This window comes from Cinclus cinclus, chromosome Z (genome assembly GCF_963662255.1).
Source record: "Cinclus cinclus chromosome Z, bCinCin1.1, whole genome shotgun sequence".
In the NCBI taxonomy this organism is placed as follows: Eukaryota; Metazoa; Chordata; class Aves; order Passeriformes; family Cinclidae; genus Cinclus; species Cinclus cinclus.
The window spans coordinates 50,571,567-50,590,891 of NC_085084.1; the positions used below are offsets into that span (position 1 = coordinate 50,571,567).

Consider the following 19,325-nt stretch of genomic DNA (forward strand, 5'->3'; position numbering starts at 1 on the left):
TTGGTGCTAATTGTGATACTATCATAATTGTTAACATCCTGGTTCCCTGATATTGATATTGATGCCCATTAATGATATTAATGGTCATCATTGCAATGTATTTTTAAGGCTAGCCTTTAAATCACAGGAATGTAAAACTCATGTGGTTTCAGCAAGTGTGGATCTCCTCAGACAGGCATAGCAGTTTTTATTTTTTTAACAAGCAGACCTCCTTCTCAATATTTGCTTCTCATATATTGCTGTGTGTAACAGATGACTCAAATCACAAACTCCCTGTGTAGTGGAGTATCTCAAATATCTTTTAAGTCTGTATGTTTTTTTTATTATATGACACGCTTTTTTTATTCAGGAGTGGCAGTATATATGTTGATGCTTATATATATGAATTCTGTCTACAGCTAGGGATTAAATGGTCAAATATGACTGAGTGTAATTATATTGCCATTATACCATATCGTCTTTGGCTGATGCTAAGGAAAAACACTGTTCTACTTAGCTGGTGAAAGAAAGGAAAGAATTAAGCTTTGTTTATTTTTAACAGACTTTCCTAATTCCATTAATGCTGAACAGATACCCTTTCAACAGCAGTACAAGGCCAGTATATGCTTCCAGTATAAGGGTAAGAAAGCTACATGTATTATTACATTTGCTATTTTAGTGAAAGATACTTACATTACACAAAATGTGGTGTAATCATCCTCTGTTATGCTTAGATGTATGCAATTAACTAAGCAGAAATAATAGGCTAAAAAAAAATCAGACTGGGGGTAGAGAGTGACCTTACACTGCAAAGCGGTGAAATCATCACCAGTTTCTAAAGTTACTATTGTTCCTGTTTTGACAATTGTTTATCTGGATGCTTGTCAGTATCTGCAAGGGCAGTGAATCCCTTTAACATCTTGAACACCTTGAGGATACAGAGAAATTTTAGTTCACATGTTGTAGCATTCTTATAACTGGAAATGCAGGAATTGTCTTGATGGGACAGAATGCATGTCTGTGAGTTGGAGTAAGTTGTGTTGCTTGTCACTCAGGTAAGGTTACCATTTTAGTGCCCTACCAAGTGTCCTCAGTTTACCAGTAGGAAAATCTGGGCCTGGATGCTGTGAGCAGCCTTGTGTATTGGTATTTTGGCTTGTATATGTCCTTTTTATGGACATAGGGGGTTTGGTTTTGTTTGTGGGTTTTTTGGGTGGTGTTGTGTTTTTGTTTTTTGTTTTTATTTTTTGTTTGTTTGTTTGCTTGTTTATGGGTTTTTTTTTGTTTGTTTGGGTTTTAGTGTGGTTTGGTTTGTAATTTGGTTGAAGGTTTTTTTTACCCCCACTCTCAGAGACCTAGGAAGGATGCTGTACCTTGGATTTTTTTGCATTCAGAATCAGAGTTTACGCAAGTTAGGAGCTCTGTGGTTTAGTAGAAGTAAGGTAAGCCTGAGAAGGTAGTTCTTTCTTAGCTTACACACCTTTCCTTATCTTTGGGCCGTTTGCTCTTAACTACAGTAGGCATAGAAATCCATGGAGATTTCTTTTCCTGACAGTGCCCTCTTTGATTGGAAACCAAAACCTAGATTGCTGAAGAAAATCCAGCAAGTCCCTAGGTGGAGGAGGTGCAGATATAATTGATTTTCATAGATTAAAAATACATGATAGTGTCTTCAATACAGAACTAGGAGATATTGAACGGTAAAAGTTGAAATATTAATGTAACTTACTTTTTGTTGTAACCATATTTTGAAAAAAAAAAGTTTCTTGTCTTTTTGAATTAGCTAGAGCAGCAGATTTGCCAGGGATGATGAATTACCCATTTCAGTGTTAAGTAAGAGGATTCAGCAAAATTCATTGAGGAGGATGTCTTAATCAGTCATTAATGTCTCTTCATATGTGAATTTGTCAATTTATATCTCTTGTTTCCTTCTGCTTAATTAAATTTTAAATAATACATTGTGAAAACCTTAATGTAAATTAAACTGAGCCAAAAATTAAAAAAAACCCTTCTAGTTGTGTTTGCAGCTGTTATATTCTGTTTGTGGTACCAATTTTTATTAACTGAAATAATGTGGTACCCTTAAAAAAGTTTTATAGCTTTATAATACAAACAGTGTTTTAGTTTACTTTGTAATTATACTTAAATTATTTTGTCTTATGTTTTCCATACTTCTAAAGCAGGAGTTTATATGCTTAACAAAAAGATAATTTCTAATACTATATGCTCTCTGATTCTGTGGTTCAACTCTGCATAGCATACCTTTTAGGAGATGAAATTGAACTGCTGGGATAGATAAGAGTTGGTGTAATCAATATCCTGTGTACCATTACTGTAGTTTCCCTTCCATTCAAGGTGGGGATTTTTTTGTAGTTAGTGACAATCTGCCTGTAATTCTGTATGAGGAAGATGTGTTTATTGTATTGTGGCTCTTGGCAGATCTTGGCTGTGCTGGAACATTACTTGATGACTCTAGATTAATTTAATTCCTTTTTTCCCCCCCTCTTTACCACTTGTTCTAGTGTTTTAAATTAAGAATATGTCTCAGTTACACATATATTCTGTGTCAGACAAGGAACTGTGAAATGGATCTGTGTTTCAGAGAGAAAATAATAATCTTCATCATAAATACTGTTTGCATTGTCATCTTATGTATGTCAGTTCAAGGTGTCATTGGCACAATACAAGAGTAGTAAGACAGGAGTAACCCAGAATATGTGACCTCAAGGTTCTTAATCTTTTTTGTTATTTTTCTAGTGAGCACTGTGGTGCCCTGGGGGACTTTAACTACTGCAGTGCTGAACTCTGAAGTGGAAGAAGTAATGGGAAATGCAAGTTTGAGCATATTTCCTCCATTAGTTCTTTTCCAGCTTGCCTTGGGAATGAGGTTGTCATGATTCTACCTCCTGATAACTTTTTTCTTCAAATTGATGGTTATTTCTTCTATTTCTTTTACTATTTTTATATTGTCAGTTGTGCTAGACAACTACAAGGATTAGATTCACTGTTTTCCTAGATGCATAAGATTTTCATAGAGAAACTTAAAGTCCCTGCTTAAATTTATTTTTTCCTGAAAAAAAATCATATAACCTCAGCAGTGTTTTAAATGTTTTTCCTGAAATCCAAACATTCAATTTCAGTTTCCTACCTTTTTCTCACTGAATGTTAAAGGAGAGAGTTTTTCAGTAAATTAGGACTTGTGTTACTTCAAAATAGGAATATTTGTGGATTTTTGATTTTGTTCAGGAGTGTATTTTACCTGCTTTATTTATTTAGAAGGAAAACTAACATCAGCACAGCAAAAACTAATGTTTTAGATTGCTATTGTATATTGCCTTTCAGCATAGTTTAATTAAAGTGACATTTGTTTGTCCTATAATATCACCATTCCCTAATCGATGTACTGAGCAAGCACCATGGTGACAAGATAAGTTGCTTTGTTTTGTTCCATATGCCTGTGTTCCAAATTTTCCATAGTTTTAATTGGTTCCCTGCAGAATAACATTTACAAGCATATGGTATGGAAAATGCTGACTGCATTTGTTATCATATATTTTAGTATATTGGTGGCACTAGATCACTAAGCCTTTAAATGTGATTATGAGGTTATTTAATGCAATCAACAGTGTGCTTAAAACACAGCAAAAATCCACAGTAAGCCAAATGGTATCAAGGAGATATGTTTAAATGTATTCTTAATGCTTCAGGGATAGATAGGAAAGCCTGATTCAGAAAAGGTTTTGGGTAATGTTTATGCTGAAACATACTTTGTCACCTGAGAGCAATTCTGAAAGCTTGCGATCGCAAGAGGAATATCTGTAGAGGCAAAAATACCTGATATGTCTAGGCTTATTGACTTCTGAAGAGCTGCAGTGGTATAAGCTGATGAAATGGAATGGAGGATCAGCTCCTAAATCTCATATGTCTGGCTTTGTAGACATCAGTAGCATATTTTTGCATGATTCTGCTCTGAAAAAAGATGGGCACTGCAAGAGGAAGGGACCATGAGTGACTGACAAGACCCCAGTCTTCTCAGTGCATACAGTTCAGTAGCACTGACATAGATTCTATCTTTTTGGTTATGCTGAAGGGGAGGTCTGTCATGGTGGAGAACATCTGAATTGAATTTTTTGCGAAGGCAAATTGATCAAGGTGGTTTCAGACTGCTCCAAGAAGTGTTCTGTGGGTCATTGTATTAATAACCTCTTTGGATTTCATGAGCAGACTGGACACTTGGATACAGCCCAAATGATCAGAGAAACAGGTCCACTCCATACCTGAATATTTGTGATGCATGTATTACATCCTTTGCATATATGTTCAAGAGGTGATGTACTGTCTTTTTCCCTAGCTGTTACCCAGATGAACTTACTAAATAAACTACTTAGAAATTTCTATTGCTGTAGTATAATCTATGTAAAAAGGAGTATTGGGCATTAAAGCAACAGAATTTTATTAGTGACTGGCTCTGCACTGAAATCATATGCATGTTAAAAGTAATACAGGAATGTAATTATGCATTTTCTCTTTCTCATTTGCAATATGTTTGTGGCTCTGATATTAGTGTTATAGTGAGGAAAATTCAGAGATCTAAACAGTGTAGACATAACTAATTACTGTATGAGTAAAAAGTGCATTCTCATAATGAAGCATATGTTTCTATTCTCATAACGTCACAAATAAAAAAACAGATTGTTTTTTGAAGTGAGGTTTTATTCTGAGTGCAATGTCACTTTGCTAACAAGCACAGTATTGCAATTTTTATTCTGTGCTCAGGTTTACATCAAATCAACCAAATATTTATCTTTCAGAAGGACAACAGGAATAAAACATATTGCAACAACAGAATTTCCTCATGGAAAAAGAAGCTGTCAATGATAATAAAAGAGTTTTTGTGGCATGGTGTATAGAGCAGGCAGGCCAGAGCAATACCAACTGCTACAGAGGAATAGGTGTCTGATTTTCAGTGTGGAATATGAAAGAGGAACTGAAATAAAGCTGAAGTTAAAAACAGAAACAAAACAAAAGCCAAAATAAAAACTGCTGTCTTTTCAGCATCATTTTTACCAGAGAATGGGTAAAAAAAAAAAAGACATTTTAGAATTCCATATGATAAAACACCTGTTGAACAAGAAACGCAGAAGTGGAAGTGGCTTTGGCCTGATCATCTCTTCCAGCTGTGATTTTCTTACTTACTAATGATACTTCTACTGAGTTGTTGGCTTACTTCAGGCTGTGGGTTCGTGTTCAGCTTGGTGTCCATTACCTTAGTGTTACACTGACTGAAGCTTAACTCCAAAGGCTTCTGTAAAATGCCATGTTCAAGTGTTGCCTGACTTGGTAAATTTATTCTCAGTTGCAAAGTTGTTTCCTTCACTTTGGAGAAGCAGCTAAACAAAACAATCCAAGATCAGATGTTTAGTCTGAGAGAGGCAGGTAAATTAACCACATTGTTTGGATTGCATTCCTTTGCCTTCACTAAAACAAACCCACCTGTTTTTGTCCAATGCATTTTCTCTTTGCTCTGTATAATTTATTCAGCCTCTGCAGTGTTTGATGTAGTGGTTTATTGCTACCAGTCACTTCCTGATTCACCACAGAGCTGATGCATGACAGGGGCACTCTGCTCCTCAGGTAAATGTACTCCTTACTTTTAACTAATTTGTGTTTAATATCTCAAAGAACAGTTTGGTCCTATAGTAAGCCAAACAATTCTTAAGGGATATGAATGCAGTCAAGTCCTGTAAACTAGATAGGTGTCCCAGTCTCATTTCTGCACATTAAGTGGAAAGTGGGGAGGAAGTGGGAAGAGGAGTTTGAGGAGTTTGTATGTGTTTTGAGGTGGAAATTCAAAGATTTGCTGAGGCTAACTTTAGGCTCTAGAGATGGCCTGGAACAGGAATATAACTTTCTCATTTGCAAAGCTGAATTTCTGTATGCTGTATACTCAGTTATTAGGTAAGAGCACTAATCTTATGTAAGACAGGTTAATTTGAAAAAAAAAATTAATTCATGCAGCAAAAATGAAAAAAGGAGACTGATTTTGTTTTTAGTAACCTCTATCTTAGAGAATTGTATTGACAGACTGTGAAAGTACTTCTAAGTCAAGCTTAAATAATCATTATGCTAGGAAAATTTTCCTTTTTCAGCCATAGGAGACTATATTCTGTTTAGTCTTTGCAAGAAGAGTAATGTGATATTGTTACTGAGCCTAAGGCCATAAAAATCACAATTTGCTTTATAATTTCGTTTACCTTATATATAATAAAAACTTAGGATTCTCTAATTCTCTAAGACAAAGCATATTTAATGTCTGTCTGACTTAAAGCATTTTTTACCTTGATACAGCAGCAAAGATGGGATCAAAACATACAGTGTCAAAATCACATTTCTAAAATGTGTGTGCACGTGGGCATATATATGTACCCCATGTATGGTTCAGTCTGAAAACCAGATGCTACTGGTTATTCTGAATATGTGCACTCCATGATCAAGCAGAAGTGGTATCTCAAATGTTGATCTTGAAGGCAAAAATTTGTAGAAGCAGGAGAGTGTGAACATGAAAAGCTTATAAAACATGGTGAAAAATCAGTGCCAAACCAACTGATGAAATAAATCTAATTTTAAAAGTAGCCAACAATATTTTGATTGATGTTCTGCTTCTGTAGTGCTTTTTATTTATATTGAAATGGAACTTATGCGTTATTTGATTACTCCAGCTATTCTTTTTCAAGTGAAAACTTGATGTAGGAATCATTGTTCATTTCTGAATTTTTGCAATGTGAATGAATGTATGTAATAAGCTAGAGAGAAGGTATTTCAAAAACAAACAGAGCAGACTTGCCTACAGTTACAGGCTGTAAAATTAACTAAAAGTGAAAAAGGAATAAATGTTAGTAGTTCCTCAGAATTCTTTCTTGAATAGTGTTAAGTTTGTCTGCCTTCAGAATTCTGAGTCAGAGCCTGTTGGTAATGCAGAAATACTGAACTGTATTCTGATCAGCAACAGTTGACCGTGAAAGTTCTTGATTAGAGTTGACTGGAAAAGAGAGTTCCTGTCCTGTGAAAATTCCAGGAACAATCTAAAGATAAGACTTTCTTGCCTGGCTGACATGTCAGATAGCTACCCTGTTAATTTCCATTATTAATTTTGAAGGAACATCATAATTTTGTGGAATGTTGTGAATTTGGGAAGCTACATTTTAAAATAAAACTCCTTTTGTCAGGAGGTTGACTTCTAAATATAGCTTTTAAAATACTAATTTCAGAAAAGCAGACATAATCATAAGGCTGTATTCAGCATACTTTGGGAAGTGCACTCATCATCAGAGTGCAAGTACAACTGGATAAATTATGGATACAAATTCTATGTGTACAACAGCTAAGGTGTGAAGACCTTCTCATCTTTGTTATAGACTAGTCATATATTTTCTTATCATATTCCATTCAGAGCAGAGTATCATAACATTTACAGATAACAGATAACATTTTATGCCTATCCAGCCATTTCTGAGGATAGTGTTAAGTTTTTGATCCTTCCACTTTTGTTTTATCTTATTGGTAAGGCTGTGTCTCCCACACAAAAGCATATGGTGTGGCATTAGAAAACCCCCCTTTTGTTTTATATTTTGTTCTAGTAGTGGTATTGGTGTTTGCTGTAAAAGGGTTTTTGTCAGATTTGTAAGTAAAGCAAGATTGTACAATGGATATTGCATAGGTAATGTTTAAAACATGTCACACTTGAAATCTTTGGGACTACACTTGTGTTTGTTAGAGAAGAATCTTTGTGTAACCAGGTATTTGTCAGCTAGCACTTTAGATTACTGTGTGTCATATACTGTACCTGATAAATGGTATACTACAGGGGCAGTATCTACTGCACAAAATACTACAATAATTTTTTGACTGACCTCAAAAATGGGAGAAAACAAAAATTCTCTCTCATATCTCTTTTTGAATAAGAGACCATCTACTTTTTTTTCCAGGCCAGTATAAAGCTTTCTTGTGAAAAGACTTATGAAGTGTTTAACTTGTAACTTTATATGAAATATTAACTTAACCTTGCTTTGGCTTGAAACCATTTCTTTGACAACAGAGATGTATAATCATGTTAAAAGCCCTTGGGCTTTTAACATGAAGCATAATACTGCCTGATACTACAAGGCAAATGCAAGTTGCGCTCCAGGATGACTACTCAATTAATTGTACCCCTGGTTTGGAGGTAGAACTTCAGATACAGAAATCCTCTTTCATGTCATTTGATGACTTCAGATATCGAAAGACAAATTGTTTACTATCTTCGCCTTTGTCCAAACAGTTAGGTATTTCCCCTGTGCACCTCCAGGAAAGCTGTGTCTGTGAAGCTTGTACCCCCTGGTTGGTGCTTCAGGCGCAAGGCTTGAAAAGTTTTCACTGTTGTTTCTGACGCTGTGTATTACAGTGTAGTTCTGCAGCTTCTTCCTTTTAATATTCTTCTGCTAAGCCCTATTATTTCTTCTTCAAAGAATTTCTGTGCTTGACAAGTGCTGTCCCATTCCATGCAGTAAAATGCAGTGATTTCATTACAGTTTAAGGACAGAGGTAGTGAAATTTTGAGGCAAAATGGAGGCAGTGACTCAGAAAGCAAGGCTGTGTGTGGCTGCTGAGTGTGTATTTGTGCACTGTCTGTGTGTGGGGAGGGTGAATGTGTATGAAGGAAACAGAAAAGTTTTTTTGCCTTAAGACAGTGAGCATTTTGTAGACATTCCTGTTTCTACTAGGATGAGTCTTCAGTGTTTATTTCCTTCCAAGATTACTTCAGCTTCTTTATTAACAGAAGAAAAAAAAAAACAGAGAGAATGTAATTTTTGACTGGAATATTGTAGTTTGATCAGTCACTGTACTTAAGATTCCTGTTCAAAATTTCTACAAACCTGATTGCCAGTATTGCAGGATGTTTGAATATATCAGCTGTTTGATGTGGTGGGAACCAGTAAATGGTATTTTTACTGTGGTTACATAAAGATGCGGTTGTCATACAAATGCTTTTATGTATTACTAGACAACAACATTGAACAGATATGCAAGTTTCTTCTCCGTAAGTATCTGAGAATCAGATCTCTTACAGAAGTAGCCTAATGTTTATAAATCTCTTTCCTGAGCACGGTAAGTGAATGTTAATCGATGGAGGTCTGATCTAAATTGGGTTATTCTGACTGATGCCATCTGAAAATTACACATAATTTCTTTAGTGTATTTTATCCCAGTCATCCAGTGTTTGTGTGTTTTACAATTTACCTTTAATCTAGCTAAACAAAAACTCATCATCATGAAGAGAAAATGCTGATCTCCTGTGTAGTTTAAGAGATCTAGCTTCATCATTAACTTCCTAATTTTTTTAATTCTTAGAGATATTGACAGTTCATGTTTCCTCTCAGGTTTAGCTGTGGTAACTGCAGGAGTTAATTACAATTTAGTCCTATTGGAGCTAAGCCTTACAGTGTATATGGATCTTTGTCTTCTGTATTGTGGGCTTCTCTGCTCGGGTTTTTGCTTAGGAAAACTGGTGAGAGGAAGCCTTGCATCCATGTGCCTGCTTTTCCTGAAGATGGCTGATTAGCATGCAGTAAGCTAAGAAAACTAGTTGTGTCTGAGATGGTGAAAGAGGAAGCAGTCTCAGACATGTAAGATAAACAGTATGCTTGGATGGCATACTTCAGGGTAGCACTTATGGACAGTGTATATGTATTTGGAGGGTTATTATTGCTTAATAATAGTAAGATGCTAAAAAGCCATCCATTCAGCTGCACATGGGGAAGTGAAATATTGGTGAAATCATGTATCTTGGATCTGTAAGGGGGAAGGAGAAGAGAAACAAATTCTGCTTAGTGAAAAGAGGGAAAAGTGGGGGAAAAAGTATTGCTAGTCACTGTCACTACCACAGAGGTACCTTGGCAGGCTTGAGAGATGGACCTGGGCAAACCTCATGAATCACAAGGCTAAGTCCAAGGTCCTGCACCTAGGCCAGTGCAATGACAAGCACAAATACAGGCTGGGTGGAAAGGGACTGAGAGCAGCCCTGAGGAGAAAGATTTGTTTGTGGTTGTTCGTGGACGAAAAGGTCATTATAACCTTGCAATGTGTACCTACATAAAGCCAGTTGTGCCCTGGGCTGCATCCAAAGCAGCGTGGACAGCAGGGGAGGGAGGAGATTCTGCCCCTCTGCTCTGCTCTGGTGAGACCTCAGCTGGAGCCCTGCATCCAGCTCTGGGATCCAGCACAGGAAGGACATGGAGCTGCTGGAGTCTGCAAACAAGTTGTTAAGTCAATCACAGGGCTGGAGCAGCTCTCTTAGGAAGACAGGCTCAGAGAGCTGGAAATGTTCAGCCTGGAGATGGCTGCTGGGAAACCTTCGAAACGCATTCCACTGCCTAAAGGGAAAGTACAGGAAAGCTGGAGAGGGACTTCTGGCAAGGATGTACAGTGATAGGACAAGTGCAAATGGCCTTAAACTGGAAAAGGGCAGGTTTAGATTAGACATTGTGAAGAAATTCTTTACTGAGAGGATGCTAAAAATGAATGAGCTCATGAACTTTATTTTCATTCTTGATCATAGCAAATCAATAAGAAATGCATCTGCAGAAGAACATGTTACAAAAATTACAATAAGAGTACATTGAGACAGTTTGTTACTTGTGAAGTCTTAGAGCATAAATGAATGTATCTGTTCCAATCATTGTGTTTTTCAGTAAGCTGTCTTTCCTGATATATAGGGAATGGAGAATGAGTCCTGGATTTATTACCCAAATGTATTTTGATGGCTGTGTTCCATTAAGGGAAAGATAACCTAAATTTATTCCTTACATCTGGGTAGAGCTAAGACTTAAGACTAGAGGAAGAAGGCTAGCTTAAGAAAAATTGCACATTTATAATTATCAAGGGTAATTAATAATTAAATGCTTTTGTTGAAAGATTAAAATTTGGATGCCCAGAATTCCAATTAAAAATAGCAGAAATGATGCTAACAAAAATGTTTACTTTCATGTGTTTTTTCTGAAATATGTCCCTTAGCATCAGTCACATATATTTCACCAATTAAGAAGCATTGAAAGTAAATAAACTCTAATATTTCCATAGAGCTAGCTTGATGTGCACAAGAGAAAAATGATGTGCACAAGAGAAAAACTTTGTCTTATTTTGTGTGTGAAATTATGAAGAAGGTAGATCCTTCTCTTCAGTACTTTGCTTTCACACAGTTGGTTTATCTTCTCTTTTCCTCTTGTTTGGAGGAGTTTTATTCTAATTTTATTAAATGAGAACAATTCAAAAATGATAGTATTTCAGCTATGTTCAGCTTCTGAAGATTCAGGGTGAAAGGCAGTTACTTTATCTTTTTAGTGATTTCAGATAAGTGAAGAAAAAAGGGTAAAATTAAAATTACAACTTGCTACATATTATTTGCTGTGTATTTTGTGTATTTCTACATTCTTTTGGACTGTTTTTCTAAATAGATTTGTGAGGTTTTGAAAAAGTTTGAAAAGTTTTGAAAAGCTTTTCCACATGTATGTGAAGCTGCTGCTTATCTGCTACTTTGCTGTGGAAGGGACTTCTGTCAGATTCAGACCTCATTGGGTTCTAAACTATGGTGTCCTGTGAAATTTAGTTTTTGGCTTTCTTGGGAGCTCTGAAGCTAAGGAATATCTTATCCCACGGGTAGTCCATTCCTTCAGCCAGCAGTGAAAAATGCTATGACTGAGGGCAAAGCCTAATATTTAACTTGTCCTCTGAAATGTTGTGGTGATTGGACTTCTTGTCATCATTTCCACTCATGGCAATTGTCTTCCAATGTGTTACAGAACAGGAGCAAACGCCTGGAAAAGGTCCATGTTGTTCTTGGGAATAAACCCTGTGATTTGGATTCACTTATTTCTACCCTGGCCTATGCCTACTTTCTAGACAAGGTAATGGAAAAATTGGTCTGAGTGGTCTTAATTCACTTGTACCAGATTGTTATAGAGATCTTATTGTTAAGTCAATTGCTGTAAAAACATTTTTTCTGGGCAATGATTTTGTTATTATTGAAGGTGATTTTTTAAAAGATAAATAATCAACATTTATTTCTGTTGAAAAATGAATGTTTATTAGGTGACTTATTGAATAGCATGAAAAAATCAGTCCTGGGCATCATTCCTTATTCTTTTCCTATTCTGGTTGCCCAGGTACTCTGGGAAAGGAGGCAGAGATACATGAAGGAAAAAAAAGTGTGAAATACTTTTTTTTCCCCCTCAATTAAGTAAAGGGGAGAAAACCCCAAACAGAAAGTCTAGGTTATTTCTAATTGCTCATTCTGTTAAAATACCATCCTGATGAAAAACAGGTCCAATTCTCACAAATGTATATCTATGTTACAGGTCAGTCCTCCTGATGTTCTTTGCTTACCTGTGTTGGACATACAAAGAAAAGACTTCAGCTACTTCACTGAGACAAGATTCATTTTGGAAGAGCTAAAAATCCCAGAATCATGCCATATCTTCCGAGATGAAATCAATCTGCATCAGCTGAATGCTGAACAGAAATTGTCTTTAACACTTGTAAACAGCAACATGCTGACGAGGTATTGTGTTTTCTGTCCAGTAAAGTGGCTTATGTGAATTTGAGCTGTTTCAAAAACCACGTGTTTTTTGTATTGATAGTACTATGTTAACGCAGACCTAAAAAAAAGGAAACAAAAATGTATTTTGTTTCCCATTATGTTTGATAAATGTAGCAAGGTGAACAGTCATCATTCCATCAACTTTTAATGGAGCTTCCACTTTTAAGAACCTTATGTTTTCACACAGATAAGATATTCTAATTTGGTTTAATAGTTTAGTAGTTTCCTGTGGCCAGTAGATAAGAGGTCAGAGGTTTTCCTGCTTCTTAGTTAGCTTTCCTTTGAGAATCATATTTGTTTGCAGTTGTCCAGACACTTGGATATGTGCTGTTAAGACAGCCAATGGATTATTGTGGTACTTACCAACTACAGCCTTTCAAAAAGCTCAGAATTGATCTGTGGAAGAGCACAGTCCCTATACCCATCCTTAAAAGGGACTATTTACAAGGCCATTGTGAATCTTTTATGAAGAGCTCTTTATAATGGTCTGCCTGTCTTGCCCAGAATGAAGGATACTTTTTACTTCCAGTGGTCCTTAGAACTTCATTTAAGACAAGTAGCAGCCTATGGCACCATTTCACTCTGAGAAGTTTATAGATTAGACTAAAAGTAGGGAAAATCCGGAGAGAGAAATGTGTGAATCTCATGGCTGCTGATACGTTAAGTGCTGTCAGCTCAGTGCATCATTCACTGCTCGGAGTAAAAATTGTCTGTAAGATCTGCTTTGTGTTCATTACTGCCACTTCCTTTGCTTCTTCCTGCTAAGGAATTGCAATTAGTATTTTATTATTAAAATTAGTCTGGCTTGGTTACTGCTATTGTAAACAGAAACATAAAGTATCTAAACCCATAAAAAATTTTTTTGGTAAGTTTTCAGAATATTAAGTCAGGAAAATCCTAAATCTCCTCTATATAAGAGACTATTTTCAGCACATGTAAAAATACTTTTTTACAATAGTTTTCAATAGATTTTGATAGGAAGAATGTCCTACTTAGTGATGTATCAAGCAGTAAAAATCACCAAACACTGAACTTAAAAAAATCACAGGCTTAGGACCTCTGTGACATCCTTCAGCTTTATAGCAGATTTCAGGTATAACAATGCTGTTGTAGTCCAGAATTTAAAAAAATATGTTGCACTTTTTTTACTGAGTTATCTAAGCAGCTATAAAGATAAATATATATATATATATATAAATTCTAAATTTCTTCTAAATTTCCTTGATAGTGAGGATAAAAGTTTGGAATCAGCTGTTGTCAAAGTCATCAATCCAGATGAGCAATGTGACAGGAGCCTGGAGTTACAAGCCTGTTCTTCCTCTTTAGTTGTAAAAGAGATTCTTCAAAAGGCACCAGAGTTAATCACTCAGCAACTGGCTTATCTCCTCAGAGGTGAGAGATTACTCTTTATATTAAATACTGAAAGGTTTAATGGAGTGTTTCTGAATTTGCTCATGCAGAAAGAGTGTGATCCATTCTTTGGTTAACAATCCCTTTAAAGACCACAGGAAGCTTCATAAAAGAAGCAGGGAGTAAAGAGTTTGTTAAAGAGTAACATTATATTGAATATTAAAAATGTGCATTTAAAAATAGGCATGAAAGGTCCTTGCTGTATCACTAGACAAGAATATTAAATGAAGCTGTCGACATACCAGCTGGGTAGCTGGAAAAGCTGTGCAGTTCGTTGATTCCAGGGGCATTGTGGACAACAATACGGATTGGAATCTAATATTTACAAGTTAAAGCTTCTCCCTCCCAAGGGTTGTACTTTTTTTATAGAATGGTGTTTTAATGGCATGATGCAAAACTTTTGCAAAACAGTGTTACCAAATCTTCATTGTGCTCTCCTTTTCTTTTGTACTGTATGCCCAGTAGAGTAAAAAGTGGGGATGGGCTCAAGCAATCAGAAGTATTTTCTTCTCTGTCTTGGAAGTTCATAATTTGTATTCATTTTCTTGGCTTACTTACTGCAGCAGAACTTTACAGCTGGAAATAAAACTGGTGTTGAAAAGAACAGTCACTGCTTTTAAATAACTAACTGAATTTTAATAATGTTCAATGAATTTTATAGTTTTTAAGTTTCAATTATGTGAAACTGCTAAATGTCCTTTAAGAAATTAATATGGGCATGTTTAATGAGGGTTATGTAAACTTGTTCACATTTAGACTTCAGAAACAACTAGAATCTTGGTAAATCATTGTGCTCATCACTGTGATAACTAATAAGCATGTTATAAGAAATCACAAAGATTAGTTTTTTAAAAAAATATTTGACAGAATAAGCATTAACAGTAACACAGTATTTAGCCTGCCCTTACAGTATCTTTCCATGCTAACACACTATAGCTGACCTGTCATGAAGCATTTTTGTAAGCTCCAAATTTCTTTTGAGTAGCTCTCCAGGATTCTAAGCAAATGACCAAGCATAATAATTGCTTTTGGAGGGAGAAAAAGAAATGGGTTCTAGGGGGATATCAGGATACTTGTTTTTTGGTGGAGAGTCAGGAGGAAGAGGTCTGAACAATGTTCAAGAATATGTTCAAGTACTGTATGTGGATGTGTCAGCATGTTTTGTGCTTCTAATCTATATAAAGTTTAAAATAATCTGCTTTATTAGTGTTTGCATTAGAGATAGCACTTTCAGTTTTGGGGAATATGATAGCTAATTCTATTTTTTTTAATCCATTAATTACATTTTGATTATTATGTTAATTAGAGCATGTTTGAGGAACCTAGGGGATAAAAAGTCCCTGCATGCCTTCTTTTGTATGGTATGAGGAGTGACTGGCAAAGCCTAGGGAGCAAAACACAGCTGCACTTGAGACTTGATGCTTTTCTGGTTGTCCCAGTAGAGCAGCTTGTATGGATAAAAGGTGAAATAGTGTAGGAAGTCCTCTTGATCTCTTAAAACAGGAAAAGTTTTTGGTACTTAAGAGTCTTTCATTACAAATTTAGAACAGTCAATGAATCCATCACTGGTTTTGATGAGATCAATTTAAAAAAGATTTTAAGAGTCATAGGTACTAATATATGTAAATGGCAGATCAAACTAAAACAGTCTGAAAATAGAAGCTTAAATACAGCCTGCCAGGTCTAGGTTTTGTGTTTCTCTGTATTTATTATGGTCTTTTATCATGAGGTTTAGCTTCTTAAATTCATCTGACCACAGCATAGGGAACAAAGGGACCATGCATCATGAAAGGAGGGATGGCTGTTTCATTCCCACAGCTGACAAATGAGTTATGTAGTGGCTTGCAGGTTGTCACCTCTCAGGCCACTTCACAGCCACAGAGGCTGCAAAAAGGCTCTACTGTTTTTTTCACATTTTGCTATGTTCTTCCAATGTAAATCTGTATATGGTTAGTTTGTCTAAATTTCAGGTGAAGTTTGGAACAGAAGGTCGAAGTAGAAGTCAGAGTGCTAAGAAACAGGTTTTTATTTTCGTAAAAATGCTGAGAGATGCTGTTATCTGAGTCTCTGAGCTGAGAGGCCCTCTTTCATTTTCTGACTTTCCAGCAAGAATTTTGCTGGGAGACTTTTAAGATAAAAGAAAAATCTCATGTTTTAATGATTATCATGTGGTGGCCAAGACCACATCAACATCATTTGTTGACTGTTTTTGAAACTTTTTTTTTAAAGTTTGTTAGCAATTTTCAAATTTTAATAAAAAAGCAGATGTTTATATATAAATTTCACCTCTGATCAAATGTTCCCTGCTTGTCTATGTTTAAAAAAAAAAATGTCAAGAGACAAGACATTTCCTGTGGAACTGAGTAGTATTGATTTAGGCATTTTTATATTTAAAGATTTTTTTTTTCCTTTTTTTTTAAGGTGAATGCTTTTCTGATATCTTTGCCTCCTTATGAGACATTATACAAGCTGATTCTACCCTTGGGCTTTTGAGTAGAGCCTGCTTGGAGAATCAGTGCTGTGCAGCCATATTTGCCTTAAGTTAGAGCTTGTGCTGTCTCTGGATTTGTGCCAGAAGCAAACAATTACAGAACCTGCCAGAGTCCTGGGCCTGTATTATTTTATTTCCCAAGAGATGTTTATAAGAGGACTATTGCCAAACTCAAGATCCATTAAACTGCTGAATCATTACATTCTCTGTTGCAGCCAGCTGGCAACGATGTTATTCCAAGCACTCACTGTCAGGTATCTTGGGTCAATGCACTCTTAAAAATGCCTCCTTATGTTTATTTGTATAAGGCCTTGAAGGATGCCACAAGGTGCAAACCACAACATGTAAATATAGACAGATTTCCAGCAACAGCATCAGCAATTTTTTTAATGTGAATCTGCTTTTGCTCATGATGAGCTGCATAGTTGAGGTCTTTTCATGCCCTTTTGGTGCACTCTTGACTTTCAGTAGAGAAGATTAGTTTGTTATTCTAGCCACCCAGACAAATGTTAAGAAATGCCCTTTTGTGGACTTTGGGAATTATACCAGTATTTTTTTTTTTTTGTCTCATATATTGATCAGATGATTCACATGCTCCTGCATTGATACATCGTTAATATATATGCCAGGAAGAAAGGGTCATTTTGACCTGCACCAAACACTGCCCTTGCTTGGACTGCCACTTCTTTTTAATATATGGAAGCAGGTTTTTTTTTTTTAGAGGCAGTGCTGTTTTCCCCAGTTATGTTTCATTCCAGCTTCACTGCATTTCCTGTTAATTACAATAAAGATTGCATACTTGGATATGTTTACAGTTTTGGTCTGCAGGGGTTTTTTTTTGGGGGGGGTGGGGGGGGAAAGAGTGGAGTGCATAAGGAGTATTTTCCATAAAGGACTGTTGGTTTTCCCCTTTTCCCTGTCCTTTTACAGGTTATGCAACAAAACCTGGACAGGAGAAATGCCTATATTTTCATTGTAATGTTTCTCTTAGCCATAAACTTATAATTCAGGAGATGGTTGTGCTGTTCTTAATGTTTTCCCAAAACGACTTCTGCCTTCATTAGATCATGTTTAATATTAATGCACAGCAATTGCTTTTGGCAAAACTAATGCTTTGCTTCCAAACTGCTTTGCAAAAAAAGAATAAAATGCACATTTTTAAGAGCCTTAGCCTATTTTCTAGTGACCTCTTCAGAAAAAAAAGTAGTAAAGTGTGATGTACACAAGAAATAATATTGAGTCTTCTATTGCCTATTATATATTTTTTTCCTGCTTGTAAGCAGACAGCAGCCACCATTATGCTTTCAGAAACCCTGGGGGAGTCGCACCAGCATTGAGTAAATCTGCAGGAGGTTTCTGAGACCATGTATTGCTTTTACAGCAGGTGTTTATAAGATAGCACATGACTAAATGATCTACTGACCTTTGGTCAAGCAAAAGTAACTTAAGTGAACTCTTTTCTAAACTACCTGTAATCTTAACTCCCACAGGCATGCTGAGGAAGCCTGAGGGAGAAGTGTGCCTTTTTTTCCTGGTGATGGGGACAGTACTGAAGATGGATCATAGTGTTAAAGGACAAGTAAATGTTGATCTTAGGGCTTGCTGACACCCTAGTAGATTGAGAATGATCCTTTTCTAGCTTTCATCCCAGTAGAACAGTTATCAGTTGCAAGCACTACAGTGTTGGTGTGACTAGTGACAGAAAAAGAGCCTTTTAGGAACATTTTGTAAGGTGTCTGCCTTGTGAGTGCAGGTTATATCATGTTGACTTCTAAGCTGGTGAGCTTGGGTGGATAAACAGCTCACACCTCTTGGTCTTTGGCATTTTCCTGTATGTTTATATTAAGGTTTTCTATTCTTGGTCTTACCCGAATGTTCCATTCCCTGAAGCGCACACAGCTGTGGTAAAATTTTCATCCATTGTGTATCTGAGGTTCTGTGCAAATGGACAGACTGCCTAACTCATCCTAATGCTGCTGGAGGGCTTTATGTGATATACTGCAGCCTCCTTCCACAAGGTGTGATGAATTTGAGCACACGTTGTAGATCCAGCACTTTCTGCTGTAGTTCCCATTTCCTTTTTGTGTCCATGAGCAATTTCCCTTTCTGTTTCTGGATGAAAAAAGAAAAAAGCAGAAAATTGCTGTTGCTAAAATACTTCATGCAGCCTGGTCCCCGAGTTGCCATTTATCCAAATGCAGGTCTGTGCTGACTGAGAGCATGTTTTGGGGTCACTCATTCTGGTTACCACTGTTTCCAAGTTATAAAATATATCTCAAGAGTATATATGTAGCACAAGCACTGTCACCTACTATGGACTTGAACAACAAAGGAATATTTTTATATGAATTATCATGGGGGCTGCTGGTTGAGAAACTTTCTTCCTGTTAGAGGCACTGAAAACCAGTCCTTGATAATGGGTATAAATATCTGGGCACTTTACTTTTCAGTTATTTACCTGTAGAAATCTGAAATCTGCCTATTACATTAAATTTCTAAATTTAGATTTATCAGTCTGGATCACTGTACATGATTTTCATGCAGTCTGTGTTTATTGAGTATTTTTAATATTACCAAACAGAGCAGGAGCATTGTTTTAAGGTGATTGAAAAAGGTGATGTAAAAAGCTGCTGAGAATTAAAAGAATATTGGCAGTTACAGTATCTGTAATAGAAACACAGAATGAAATTCACGTATTTGTATTTAATTCCAGAAATTAGTATCTAATAGGGAGCAGCTTTTGGCTTGTTAAGCATTTAATCCACATAGGATTTGTTTAATAAGGATGTGTTTACTTAGCACAGCACAATTATT

At 36.1% G+C, this 19,325-nt stretch overlaps 1 protein-coding gene across 1 annotated transcript in view; it reads left to right on the forward strand.

Moving 5' to 3' along the window:
- PRUNE2 (prune homolog 2 with BCH domain) overlaps positions 1–19,325 on the forward strand; it is a 133,158-nt gene that overhangs the window by 20,290 nt on the left and 93,543 nt on the right. Inside the window, exons 2-4 of the mRNA XM_062513942.1 lie at positions 11,814–11,918; positions 12,369–12,571; positions 13,839–14,002. Of these exons, the coding sequence (XP_062369926.1) occupies positions 11,814–11,918; positions 12,369–12,571; positions 13,839–14,002 (472 nt within the window). The remainder of the gene's footprint in view (positions 1–11,813; positions 11,919–12,368; positions 12,572–13,838; positions 14,003–19,325) is intronic.